General features: G+C 35.6%; 2 protein-coding genes across 2 annotated transcripts; both read right to left on the bottom strand.

Annotated features, from left to right (window-relative positions):
* Positions 1–6435: 6435 nt before the first annotated feature.
* On the bottom strand, positions 6436–10940 carry LOC144564499 (helicase SEN1-like; the record flags this gene model as incomplete). Its single annotated transcript, XM_078314096.1, has 6 exons — positions 6436–7200; positions 7586–7778; positions 8188–8440; positions 8828–9155; positions 9461–10585; positions 10677–10940. Coding segments are annotated over 6 exons (2889 nt in total), but the record flags the coding sequence as incomplete, so codon positions are not given.
* Positions 10941–10942: 2 nt separating this feature from the next.
* Positions 10943–12118, bottom strand: LOC144563886 (uncharacterized). The gene is made up of 2 exons (XM_078313353.1): positions 11913–12118; positions 10943–11317 (listed from the first exon to the last, which is right to left on the bottom strand). The coding sequence occupies exons 1-2, from the start codon at positions 12072–12074 to the stop codon at positions 10943–10945; spliced, it is 537 nt and encodes a 178-aa protein (XP_078169479.1). The 5' UTR covers positions 12075–12118.
* Between the last annotated feature and the right edge of the window lie 396 nt (positions 12119–12514).

The following is a 12514-nucleotide window of genomic DNA, read 5'->3' as shown; positions in this document are numbered from 1 at the left end:
TACTCTCATTATGGGCTTTTGAATTCAACATGATGATTACTTCTTTGGGCCTTCGAACAGGCCAGGTTCGGGCCCAACTATCCTGACAAAAGGTTTTGCATTTTGATCCCATCAAGATACGTGCTGTGGTATCATGATCCGCATTGTATGATCACGTTTTTTTTTTTTTTTTTTCTTATTTCCTTCATATCTGATTGAATTTTTCACCAAAATGAGTGTGCTTTATATAAAAATTAATCAAATTTTCTTGTCTACAATGTGGTTATTGTTTTTAAGACATATTTCCATCACAAAATTAATTTGTTTGGTTTTCTTTATTTTCGTAAACTGTTTTCAGCCTTTTTCAAAACGGTGTCATTTTGTAAATTTAATATATATAAGATTATAAGATGGACTTGAAAGTTGAAACCAGTTGGAAATGATCCTCTGTTGATTGGCCTACAAACAGCAGAGAATTCAAGATTTGATTCAAAGCCAAACCTATTAAAATTTTAAAATTATACTTTGCATGCAATTTCAGCTCGTTCAAAATTTCAGATGAATACTGTTCATGTATCTTTTATCTTTTTTACCATTACTCAAAAAATATGCAAAAATTAGGATAATGTGTACCTAGGTTTCCTCTACCTCCGAAATTTCTTTAGTTACCATCTTAATTTTTTTAAATTGTGATCTTACCGGCACTTTTTTCAAAATTCTATTTCTACATTTCTGCGTAATCTGCGCAGAACACCATTTTTTTTTATATTTATTTAATTTATCATTCTTTTTCTGAGGTTGGTGAGCCTTCTTTAGTTCTTTGATGGTTCATTATTTGATGGCACGTTGTTCCTCAAGAGTTGTAATCATGACACTGGAACCCACTTCTTCACTATGTTACATAAATGGAAATAAATTGAATAATTAATGTTTCACGCTTTGGTTCCTCACCTAGCTCAGAAAAACTCAAAAAAGTATAGAGTTGAGAGAAAGAAACATTATATACGGTATAGAGGTGAGAGGGAACCCACTTCTTGCCTTCAAAACTTGTCTCTCTATGCGAGTGGTAGAGAACCAGGTATCGCACCCGACTCTCCCAGTGTCCTCGCATCCGACCGCGCCCCTCAATGTCTCACCCAGTCACCCCCTCTTTTAAGGTTAACAACTTTCTTGTGAATTTGGAAAAACTTACTAATTTACTGTATTTTATACTGTGAATTTAGAACAATATTTTCTTGTGATTTCGTTGCCTTCCCAACTTCTAATTTATAATATAAATAATGTTTTGATCTTCAAACATAGCATTTGATCTTTTAGAGTACTGTTAAAAAATATTATTACTTGACAGACTTTGCATAATAAATTATATATAAAATTTATTAGCAGTATTTGACATGCATGTCAATAATTTATACTTATACAACCTTCAATGATAAATAACCAGCAACCTCTTTGACAATATGAGCAATGTTCTGTAATTTATATATATCAGAATTCATTCTGTAATTTTTACTTTTCATAATGCAGTTGGTGTGAATAGAGAGGATATATAGTTCAGAAACGAAGGGTAAAAATAGAACGTCCGATGTACATCAAATGTTATAAACATGCTCAAACTGAGATTTTGTGTGCATATCAGTTGTGATTTTTGCTGCCTCGTATTAAGTTAGAAATAATCATGCTCAAACTGAGAGACATACTACATATTTCGAAAATGAAACGAGAAATCTAAAGAGAGTCTACAATTATGTTTGTTTTCAAATATTAGTTATGATATTTGCCACCACTAAACTTTATGACTTTTTCTTAATAGCTAAAGAGGAGTCTATATATAAAGAGTACATTACTTCAATTGTGCTATATGGTAGTGTAAATTGTGCATCACGTGCTATATGGAAGAGTCAGTCATTGTATTTCTTTCTCTTATAACTCATCTTTATGTGCAGAAGGCTTTCCAGTGACAAAGTCTAGATGCAGATCAAAGTATGGGAGTGTCGATGTAGCTGTATTTTTATTTTCATCTAGGCTTTCCGGTGACAAAACCTGAATGCAATAAGCCGACTAAGGTTTTCCGGTTCAGTTCCTACAATCTGATTATGAGCTGGGTTTAGCTACGCTCGAGATTGGCTTATTGCCACCCGTGCTTCGCCTAATTTTTTTATTAATAGAAAAATAAAATAAAAAAATATCAAAAGAATGAATGATTTTGGAAAAAAATTCAAAACCTAAGAAAACTGTTATGATTTATAACGTCCAGTAAATGTTATAAATCATAACTTTCAGATAATCTATCCCATTAAATCCCCCTAACTAACTAAAACAGAAAAAAAAAATAAAAAAAAATCCATTTTCGTAATAAAAGCTATCTGAACGTTTTGGATCATTACGTCCAGAGCCAATGCTAATTTCTTTTGAGAAAGAATAGAAAATCTAAGAAGAAATAATGACCAATATGTTGTCTTGGGAATCGATATAAAGTAAAGATGAATGATGAATCAAACAAATTGCTAGTATGAAATAATTAATAATGTATGTTGTCGTGGGAATCAATATGAAATAATGCATGCTAGTATAAAATATAAACTATTAAATAGTATTAAATTGCTCTTTGGTCGCTACTCCTAACGTATGGAGTTTGAACATTATGGTCTATAACGTTGATAGAATCTGAATGTTATAGAGTTAACGAGATAGATTATCTGAACGTTATAAATCATAATAGTTCTCTTAGATTTTGAATTTTTTTTTTTTGTCCAAATAGTTCCTTTTCCTTGATTTTCTTTATTTATTTTCGGGTGCTTCGCTTTGCCTCAAATCTGTGATCCCCTTTTTTGTTTCTCTTATTCTCCATTTCAGCTAACTTCGGATACCTCCATTTCTCCTTTTTTTTTTTTTTTGCATTTTCCTATTTTCTTTTCAAATTGTTTTCACTCGTTTTTTTTATAAAATTATGATCCACCTAGATGATCTCACTCTACAAAATATTTGCACTTCAGATAAATTAATCGTCTCTTTACATAATTAAGCTATTCAACTTAAAACAGACAATTTTTATAATAATAATAAAAAAAAACATTAGATAAACCGTGCATGAGCACACAGAAGGTTCAATTAATGTGAATCTGAATATGAAATACAAGATTCATAAATTATAGCTATGTAGTTCATGTCGTTGATTGTAGCAAATCAAAGTTGATGGTGTTCAACTGGCAATCGGGGAACAGATCTAAAGTCTAATTAGAAATGACTAAGTCGCACTATGAATTAAAAAATAACAGTTTTGGTCTTTATTTATTATTATAATTATAATTTTTATAAGTACCATATTTCTTGTAAAATAAAACCATTACAATAACTTATTGATCAGCATCCTCAATATCATTTTTTTTTAGTTCTGTCTTTGCTAACAACTAGCAGAAAATTGGTTTACGATGGCCATTGTCAATATCGTCACACTCTTACATGAATGTGTATCCTCTGCATTAACTCAAAAGGGAATCTTTTGAGTTAATGAATCTCAATTGTCTGATTTTAAACGGAGTTAATTCGATTTCTATCTAAAACATAGGGACTCTTTAATATTAGTGCAGATCTAGTTTGTACGGATCTTAAAAATATTAGATGGTCGAGATTCATTAACTCAAAAGATTTATTTTGAGTCAATTAATGCAGAGGATACGAATTTCTCTTACATACGCATCTCCAATTCCTCTAAATCAAGCGCGCTCGCATATACAACTTATTTTTATATAATGCTCCTTGTATCTTTTCTGGATCAAAGCCAATGTCGTCGTTATACACATTGAAAAGCGGTAAGTCATAGCATGGCACTTACTGTTGATATGTCTCTCTCTAAGGATGTCCATTGATATCTTCATCAACAGTAAAAGGCCATCCATAAGAAGAAGCAGAGTGAAGACTTTCAATTAGAGGTGGACCAAAAAATTTACAACAAAATTCTTTTTTTGAAAATCAAAATTTACAACTTTTATTATTTTTTTAGATAGTTAGAAAAGCATTATCGCGCTACAAGATTATCCCGAATTTTTTATTAATAGAAATAAAATAAAAAAAATATCAAAAAACGGGATTACTTTTGATTATTCTCGAAATATAGGTATAACGGGTTTACACAACCCGTCCCACTGGACGGGTCTAATTATCCCGTCCAGATTACATTCCGTTAATCCCTCCCCTTACTTAAATTTGCGCAAAAAAAAAAAAAAAAAATCGGACAGTACTACACAACCCGTCTTGGTTTTTTTAAAAAAAAACAAAAACAAATACCCGGACGGTGCTACACAACCCGTCCCGGGTTTTAAAAAAAAAAAAAAAATGTCGGCCGGGTTAAGTAATCCCGTCCGACAAATTGATAACACTACTGAGATATCAACACACCCAACTTGCACCAATCCTATATCATTAATGTACACAATTGTCGAACTGATTTAGTAACGGCGAGCTAACATTAGCTAACAACCCTTTCCATTATGCGTACCTGAATCCGATCCGAGTGTTTGTGCTTCACCTTTCGACCTTTTCCCGTGCCAAAGTGCAACGATAAGAAGTGCTTTCTCAGCTGCTTCAATACTTATCTGGATTATTATTGTTCCTCGACTTTTGGTGCACTATTGCAACTCTTAGGTAATGGTCAAGATTTATTAAACTTAAATATATTATCTTACAGTTCAATGAGAAATATATATATTACCTTCACATGATTCAACAAATTTTGTCATACAACCTTTGACTGCATCGTGGATTGCAGATGTAGGGTCCTCCGCTTTGCTCAATTGATTTGCAATCTCTTGTTTACTCTCATTAAATGCTTTTATATGTAATCCAGCCAACATCTCCTTGCATGTGCTCTCCACCAGCTGAGATAATTGTACACAAGGGATCCAACAGATGTTCATTACAAGTCCCATTCTAATATTTAATCAAAAGACAAAAATGCTTTGAAATAATTGTAAAGCAGTGTCAAATGCCATACTCCGCATATGCTCTTCTCCAATTCGTTATTACCGAGTTGGGGTAGCTTCTAGAAGTGAAGCCAGCTTTTCAGTGAACTCTTTGGAAGCACCACGGCCACCTTCCTTCAAGGACAAAAGATCCTATAGGAAGTATAACATATAAGGCAGGATAAGTGTCGAAAATTAACCAATGCACATATAAAGAAGAATAAACTGAACCCATTAGGTTTTAAACATTAAATAAATAAATTTGTCGGACGGGATTACTTAACCCGTCCGACATTTTTTTTTTTTTTTAAAACCCGGGACGGGTTGTGTAGCACCGTCCGGGTATTTGTTTTTTTTTTTTTTTTTTAAAAACAAGACGGGTTGTGTAGTACCGTCCGATTTTTTTTTTTTTTTTTTGCGCAAATTTAAGTAAGGGGAGAGATTAACGGAATGTAATCTGGACGGGATAATTAGACCCGTCCGGTGGGACGGGTTGTGTAAACCCGTTATACCTATATTTCGAAAATAATCAAAAGTAATCCCGTTTTTCGATATTTTTTTATTTTATTTCTATTAATAAAAAATTCGGCAAGATTATCTGCATTCGCATAAAAACTAAAACTCTGTAATTATCCGTCCAGAGAAAGAATCATTTCAGTTCTCCCCTTTACTGAATCTGATCTAATCTGTAATTATCTGAAGTCATCAATTAATATTTAATTAAAAGGATGCTAATTCTCACTCTTCAAATTTCACCTCACCTAGTACAGGGTCCCTCATTTTTTGCTTTAAAATTTATGCAAAATTCACTCAACAAATATATAAGATTCATATTTTGTCATACGTCAATCGTACCAGCACATTGAACAATACTTGAACAATTTTCCCGGATTGAGCGACACCATTCTCCTTGATTAAAATCAAAGATAATCATGATACCCTCACCATCAGATAACCAAATAAGTAAAGAAAATTAGTAATTAACTTAACCAAACATAAAACATCCATCGTGGCTTAGAAACCTCGGTACCTAAATCTACAGTCTCTGCAGCAGGCATGTACCTCATTGAATTTTAATAAAAGGTACAAGAAACAAAGTTATGCCATGAAACACTAAAATGATATCCTTTCATCACTAATATATCTTGCCATTTACCGAACCTAGGAAAAGATCATCATTCCTACATCCAAAATTGAATAAATAAAACTATATTAGAAAATTAATTCATCAAAACAGAGCAAGAAAAGAAAAATAGAAAGAAGGAAAGAGAAAAACAGAGGTCGAGCTCGTGCTCTTTAGTTGTGTTAAAGAAATGGGGGCTTTTCCCCAGATCAAATCGGCTGTAAGTTTCACAATGTCTCTCTCAATCTAGGAAAGTAGGAGAAGATAGAAAAAATTGGGAGAAATGATATTGACAGAGGGTTCAAAGTAGGCACTAAGTTTTAGCTTCTAAGCAAGTAAGAAGAGAGGGGATGCAAGTGGCGGAGGAGAAAAGAAAAATAAATAAATTTTAGAGACTACACAACCTCCTCATCATTCTTTTCCACGTGCTCTCTTGATCTCACTAGGGGATGTGTCATTTCTCCAGTCACTACCAACTCGATCAAAGTTCCTGTCTTCCCTCTTCAACTCTCTCCTTGGTGCTCCCCTCCAATGATTGTTCCACGATGTTCTGTCATGGGTACCAGCACAACCTTCTAGTGCCTCTCCTCTCCTTGGTGCTTCTCTTTTGCTCCAATGACCACACTGGCTTCTGGCCCAATCATGTTGTGCCACCTGTCTCTCATTACCATCACTCCTCTGTGAGCCCACCTCATCCAAACTACCCCAGTTTCTATCCGCTGACCTTTTCTCACCTATCTGAATTTCATGCAAGGATTCGCTAGGATAACTGTGCCTCTGCCACTGGTGGCTATTGCTGGGTCTCTGCCACTGGTTGCTTTGGTAGTGGGGGATGTTCATTTGCACAGGTTGGATTGGTTGTGCTGATAAAGTACTATCAGCTCTTTGTTGGAGGGATTTGCTACCCATAAAAGGTAAAAACCATGCAGGAATCTCATTGGTAGATTCTCTCAAGTTAGAAGACTCAGGACCTTCGCCATTTGAGGCTTCTTCCAATAATTGCAGATTTTGATGGACTGCAGTTTCTTGAGGGGACCATAAATTATTTACTGGAGGTTGGGTCTTGGAAACAGCATGAGAGAGGGTCTCTTCAGGGGATGATGTTGTCTCACCTGCCTTTTCTTCACATGGGTTGTCCTGTTGATTTAAAAACTATAGTTTAGTTGCATCGAAATGAGGACTACCAATGTAGAAATTATAAATTGAAAGGTGACCATTTATGTAAAAAATCACAATCTGTATGCAAAAGGAGCAGACAGATTACTGTGATATTATATCATCATAGGTCGCGACTGAGTTGTAGTAAAAATCCATACATATATTCCATGCATGACCGTACCATTAATGGTACAGAGTGGACTAGTGAGTTTCAACAAAAGCAAAACAAAGGGACCAGAAAGATCACTTGCTGGTATTAGAAAAATACAGGGTTAATACTGATTATTGCAATACACATATCCAAGGCTGAATGCTTTAATAAGGTTGCTAAAGCTGTAATCTAAACCTTAAGAAAGACGTATACCAAAAGATCGTCTCGGTTGAATGTTCTTCTAGATTTTTCAAGTTCTTCAATGGAACTTTTTATCATCTTTTCAAGACTCGCATCATCATAGGCATAGAAGCATCCTCGGTTTTTTGCATCTAGGACTAGATCTTTCCAAACAGAATTGCTTTTTTGTAGAGTCGAACCATTTCCTAGAATCCAAAGGCAGTGCCTACAAGAATAAGCCAGCTACACTTAAACATAACTTCAGCAGTTTACTTTCTCAATACAAGCAAAAACATGCTATCTGTGTCACAAAAAAACATAAGCTTCACTATGGTCTCTGGTCCACCATATAATGGAGTACAAAAAGTGTAAATGAAAATCGCTCATGATATTGTTGCTTGGAATTGTGCATGACATTTGCACAATTTACACATATTTCTAAGGCATGCTGTAAAATCATTATACATAATACACAGAGATTAATCTCACAGAGTTATAACTGTTGTTATAGTTCCCTTTTGATCTGTGAATTATATGTATCATGCAAGACTGACACGTGGTAATAACAGTGTTATTTCTAACTAGAATTGGTTGACAATTTAGTCAGTAAAACCAAACAGCAAGAAGGAACATACTTTGCCCTAGTCAAGGCCACATTGATCCTTCGTTTATCAGACAGAAAGCCGATGGTACCATCTCTATTTGACCTGACAGTGGACATCAAAATCACATCAGCTTCTCCACCTTGGAAACCATCTATAGACCTTACCTTCACAGTAAGGAACTCATGCTTCAAATATCTTTCAAGTCTCCCCTGGATTGCTTTTACTTGTGCCGCGTAAGGGGATATTACACCGACATTTACATGTTTCCCAGAAGTCTCAGATGCTGTCAAATTTACAAAGCATTATTAGTTGGCATTTTTCAGAGTGTGTGCCCCTGTAAAGATCCTCCAAAAGTAACACAGGGTCTTGCATAATAATCTTAATTTAATGGTACATGATGATCGATAAGCTAGCGAATTAGAAAGAGATAGCACATCCGTCAAGTACCATTGCCAATTTTATTTTAATCCTATTAATTATTCTACTTAGTTACATTAGAAACTTGTTTTACTGCAATTAACTTACAGCAAGGTGGAAATGGTGCACACAATCCATTAAAACTATAACAAAATTCAAAAGTTGCAACCCTAAAAGCTAATATAAATAGCCAGCAAACTCTTAGGATTATATTTGTATGGATAAAATATAAATGTATATGTAGCTGCTTTACCTTCCACGAGAAGTTTGATGATATGATGGACAGCTGCAACCTCAACCAAATTCCTGCAGCTCTGCCCGAGCTGGTCAGAGGTCTCCTTATCATTCACTATATCAATGAATGAGTAAGCACCATACATTGGCTCTTTGAGGTAACTCCTAGAATAGCTCTCATGCCTGACATTGGGTCCATCTAAAATTCGAGCTGAATAGAACTTCCTGTTTGGAAACTTATGGATGCGTGGGTGCATTCTATATTGAACATTAAGCAGGTGCTTCCTATGGCCTATCAAGATGAGCCTCTCAAAGAGGCTCCTTCCAAAAGCAGCTTTTTCAGAGATCTGTTGAGAACAGTAGTTTGGAAAAGTTACAGTTATCCATTGTGAGAAACCAAAAATCTCAAACATCTAGAAATTCTAAAAATTAAGCAAATACACTTGGATATAAGAGTTTATTACCAACATTAGATGCTTTTTTTTGGTCTACTTTGTTTTCGGTGCACAACCTTTGGTCTAGTTTGTTCTCAATAACAGAATCGATGCTTAAATGAATATCAAACAAAAGCAAAACAAACTCCAAAACATTACTAGGAACTAAATTTTATCACTTAGGTGACTGTTTCAAATACCAAGTAAATAAAAGCCACCTGACTTTTCACCATGGCAGCTAGCTGATTCTCATCTCCAATTAAGAAGGCATGGCGTATATTGTTGACCAGGAGAGGGATGAGGGACTCACATTCCTTCAACTGTGCAGCCTCATCTATAACCAGCATCGTAATTGGATCCATTATTCTATTATGCAGTTCATAAGCTGAAGCAACTGTGCAGAATAATAACTTTGCCTCTTCTATGCAATATTTCCTGATCGACCGCTCATCAAGGTCGACAAATTGTGGGTTCCTATTGAAAACATTCTTTAAGCTCTGGAGGCAAATGCATATCTTCTTCTTCAACAGGATTAACTTAGAACTTGACCAATCAACATCCAGCCCTTCAACCACATTGGATTTCTCAAAAGCCTCTCTCAAATCCTCGACAGAGAGGGACTCCACACGAAGTAAATCCTCAATTTTATCGACCATATTTTTGGCACAATCTAGGTCATGAAACCCATTTTCCTTTTTAAACAAACTACTTGGCAATTCAATCCTCAACATAGAAAGATAACTCTTCAAGTCTCTCGCCTTAGAATCAATCCGGTCAATCAGAAACTCCCTGAAAGTCAAGCTAAAGTTGTTGGTTCTTCTCTTGTCTATCAAGAAGGTGCTGTACAGAGGCGGTTGGTTTGAGAGGAATTGAATCATGCCACCCACTTTATCTTTCAACTCAGTCTGTGAATGAAAAAACCCCATTAACCTCTTCACACGATCATCTAAGTAAATTGATGATAACTCTTCATCAACCTTCAGTCGGTCTTTGTTACCGAACAAAACCACATCACCTAGGTAACATGTGTCACATCTTTGCGAGTTTTTGACTAACGAGAGAAGATGGGAGGCAACTTGCATGATAGCAGTGTTGGTTGGCGCACAGGTAAGTGTTCTGCATCTCTTTCCGAGTAGAACTTTTAGAACAGTACCAATTGTTCTTGTTTTTCCAGTACCAGGTGGGCCCCACACAAGCTCTACCGAGGATGTATGTGAACAGTTGCTTGCCGAAATACAGCTTGTTGCGGCTTTGGACTGTGACGCATTAAGATTAAAATGACATATTTCTTCTTGTGCATTTGTATAGGTATCTTCTGAACAGATTTCACATCCATCAAATTCCTAACACAAAAAATTTTATTTGAGTGAATCTTCTAGAAAAACAATGGAAAAATAGATCATTACATAATAGAATAGCTCAAGAGAAACTCACTGTAGGACCCAAAATGCTCCGAATAATTTTCGAGCCCTTTGTAAGGCCTGTACGAAGTACTTCCCAAGTGCGCTCATAAGTCGTCGCATTCAATAGAAACACCACATAAAACTTACGCAAATTGCCTGCATCTTCACTTTCCTTTGGCTTCTTCTGATTGTCGTCATTTACCACAACATTAAATTCTTCAGCTGCTTCTTCACTACAGGAGTCGCTCCACTCTTTGACTTCAACCGCCTGATCAGGCAACACAGCTTCCTTATTTGTCAAATTCTTTTTGAAGCCCTGACATGTAAAATATTTCCTCTTTTGACCTTGATGACCCAACCAAGTGTGCATGAGCCCGCATTCTTCCTTATCTGAAATTGATTCTTGGGTTGAATACTCTCAGAAATTAGAATGATGTCAGCGGGCTTTGGTGTGTACGCTGATTTGTTAATTGACATTTCGTATAGCACTGATTTCTTATTCTTCTCACATCTGCTCTTCTGGATCCCCGAATCCGATACACAAGCAATAGCTGCCTGAGACACCGCCTCTAAACTACATGAGATGCCAGCATGCACTTCTTCTATAAGAGGAGGGAAGAACGAATTTATGTACTGCTTTGAAGACGAGAATGACTTTGGTATTGTAGGTACCTGCATTTAAAACAACATTATTATATTGGAGAACGAAATTAAAGGTTTGATTTGACATCAATGCATGGATTTAAGGAATAATTACTGTAATTGTTTCAAATAAGGATGACTTCGGTGTGAGCCTACTATTTTACATTTGAATCTTGTAAGTATACATTGTTTCATTTCGATTCATGAACTTTCACTCCTGATAAAAACCGGTAAGTAGCATGATACCAGAGTTTCATTGATCAACTATCTGTAGCTTCTTTTTTCCCCTGAATAAACTGACTACTACAGTCAGTCAGTCAATAAGCACACTATTATTACTGATAATGAACAGGGAATCATTAAGAGATTTTAAGCAGTGCTCATAAATAATTCAAATGACCTGTTAGTCTTAAAATTGGCTAAAATATCCAAGTTTGAAGAATATTCTTTGCCTCACCTTACTGAACTATAAATCCCCAATTGAAAAACACCTGGTTAAAATAGTTTGAATCCCGAGTTCACTTGAATAGAGCGTAAATCAATAATAACTCAACGTTTAAGCATTTCATGTAGAAAAAGTAAGAAATCGCTCAATGTAGAAGAGATAGTACTGATACAGTGATACCTCGCCTCGATATAGATCTCTGTTCACTATTTCTTCTATCGACCAAGAAAAGATGGTGTCCATGAGAGACCGCCGCTCGTCACGCTCACCTATTTCCTCTTCTTCATGGGCTCCTATGTATACTTTGTCTGTTTCTTCTTCCTCCTCGTTGTCGTTCCACATCTTCTGTAGAAATCAAGGTGGAGAAACAGGTAGAGACTGAGGTGGAATGGAGCCGATGAGACTCGCTAGAATGAAACTGAGGTGGAATTAAAATCGAGGCGCGAGTTATAAAGTGAGATTTTGGGACCCTTCAGCTACTCGGAAGAAAGGTGAAACGGAAACTTTGCGTGGACCCCGGTTTCAGTTAAAAAAAAAAACGTCATTTACTCTCGTGCTCCGGGTGCACGTACATTTAATAAGATTTGTCTGACAACATGGAGGAATAACCGAATTTTTTATTAATAGAAAATAAATTATTAAAATATCGAGATTCAATACCGTTTGCATTTTTTTTTTAAAACTAAGAAGAACGGGGTAATACAACCCGTCCCTGCGGACGGACCAACTGAACCCGTCCGGTTAACAAACAATTAACCAAACTAACCAACTAAACTAAAACC

Source organism: Carex rostrata, chromosome 13, assembly GCF_964058835.1.
Source record: "Carex rostrata chromosome 13, lpCarRost1.2, whole genome shotgun sequence".
Classification (NCBI taxonomy): domain Eukaryota; kingdom Viridiplantae; phylum Streptophyta; class Magnoliopsida; order Poales; family Cyperaceae; genus Carex; species Carex rostrata.
Note: the sequence above shows the minus strand (reverse complement) of the source record. Positions and strands in the feature narration are given on the sequence as shown.

Coding starts and splice junctions, on each gene's coding strand:
- LOC144563886 (XM_078313353.1), bottom strand. CDS start 12,074: ATGTGGAACGACAACGAGGAGGAAGAAGAAACAGACAAAGTATACATA. Junction 11,318..11,912: donor GAGATCTATATCGAGGCGAG/GTATCACTGTAT, acceptor TTTTAAATGCAG/GTACCTACAATACCAAAGTC.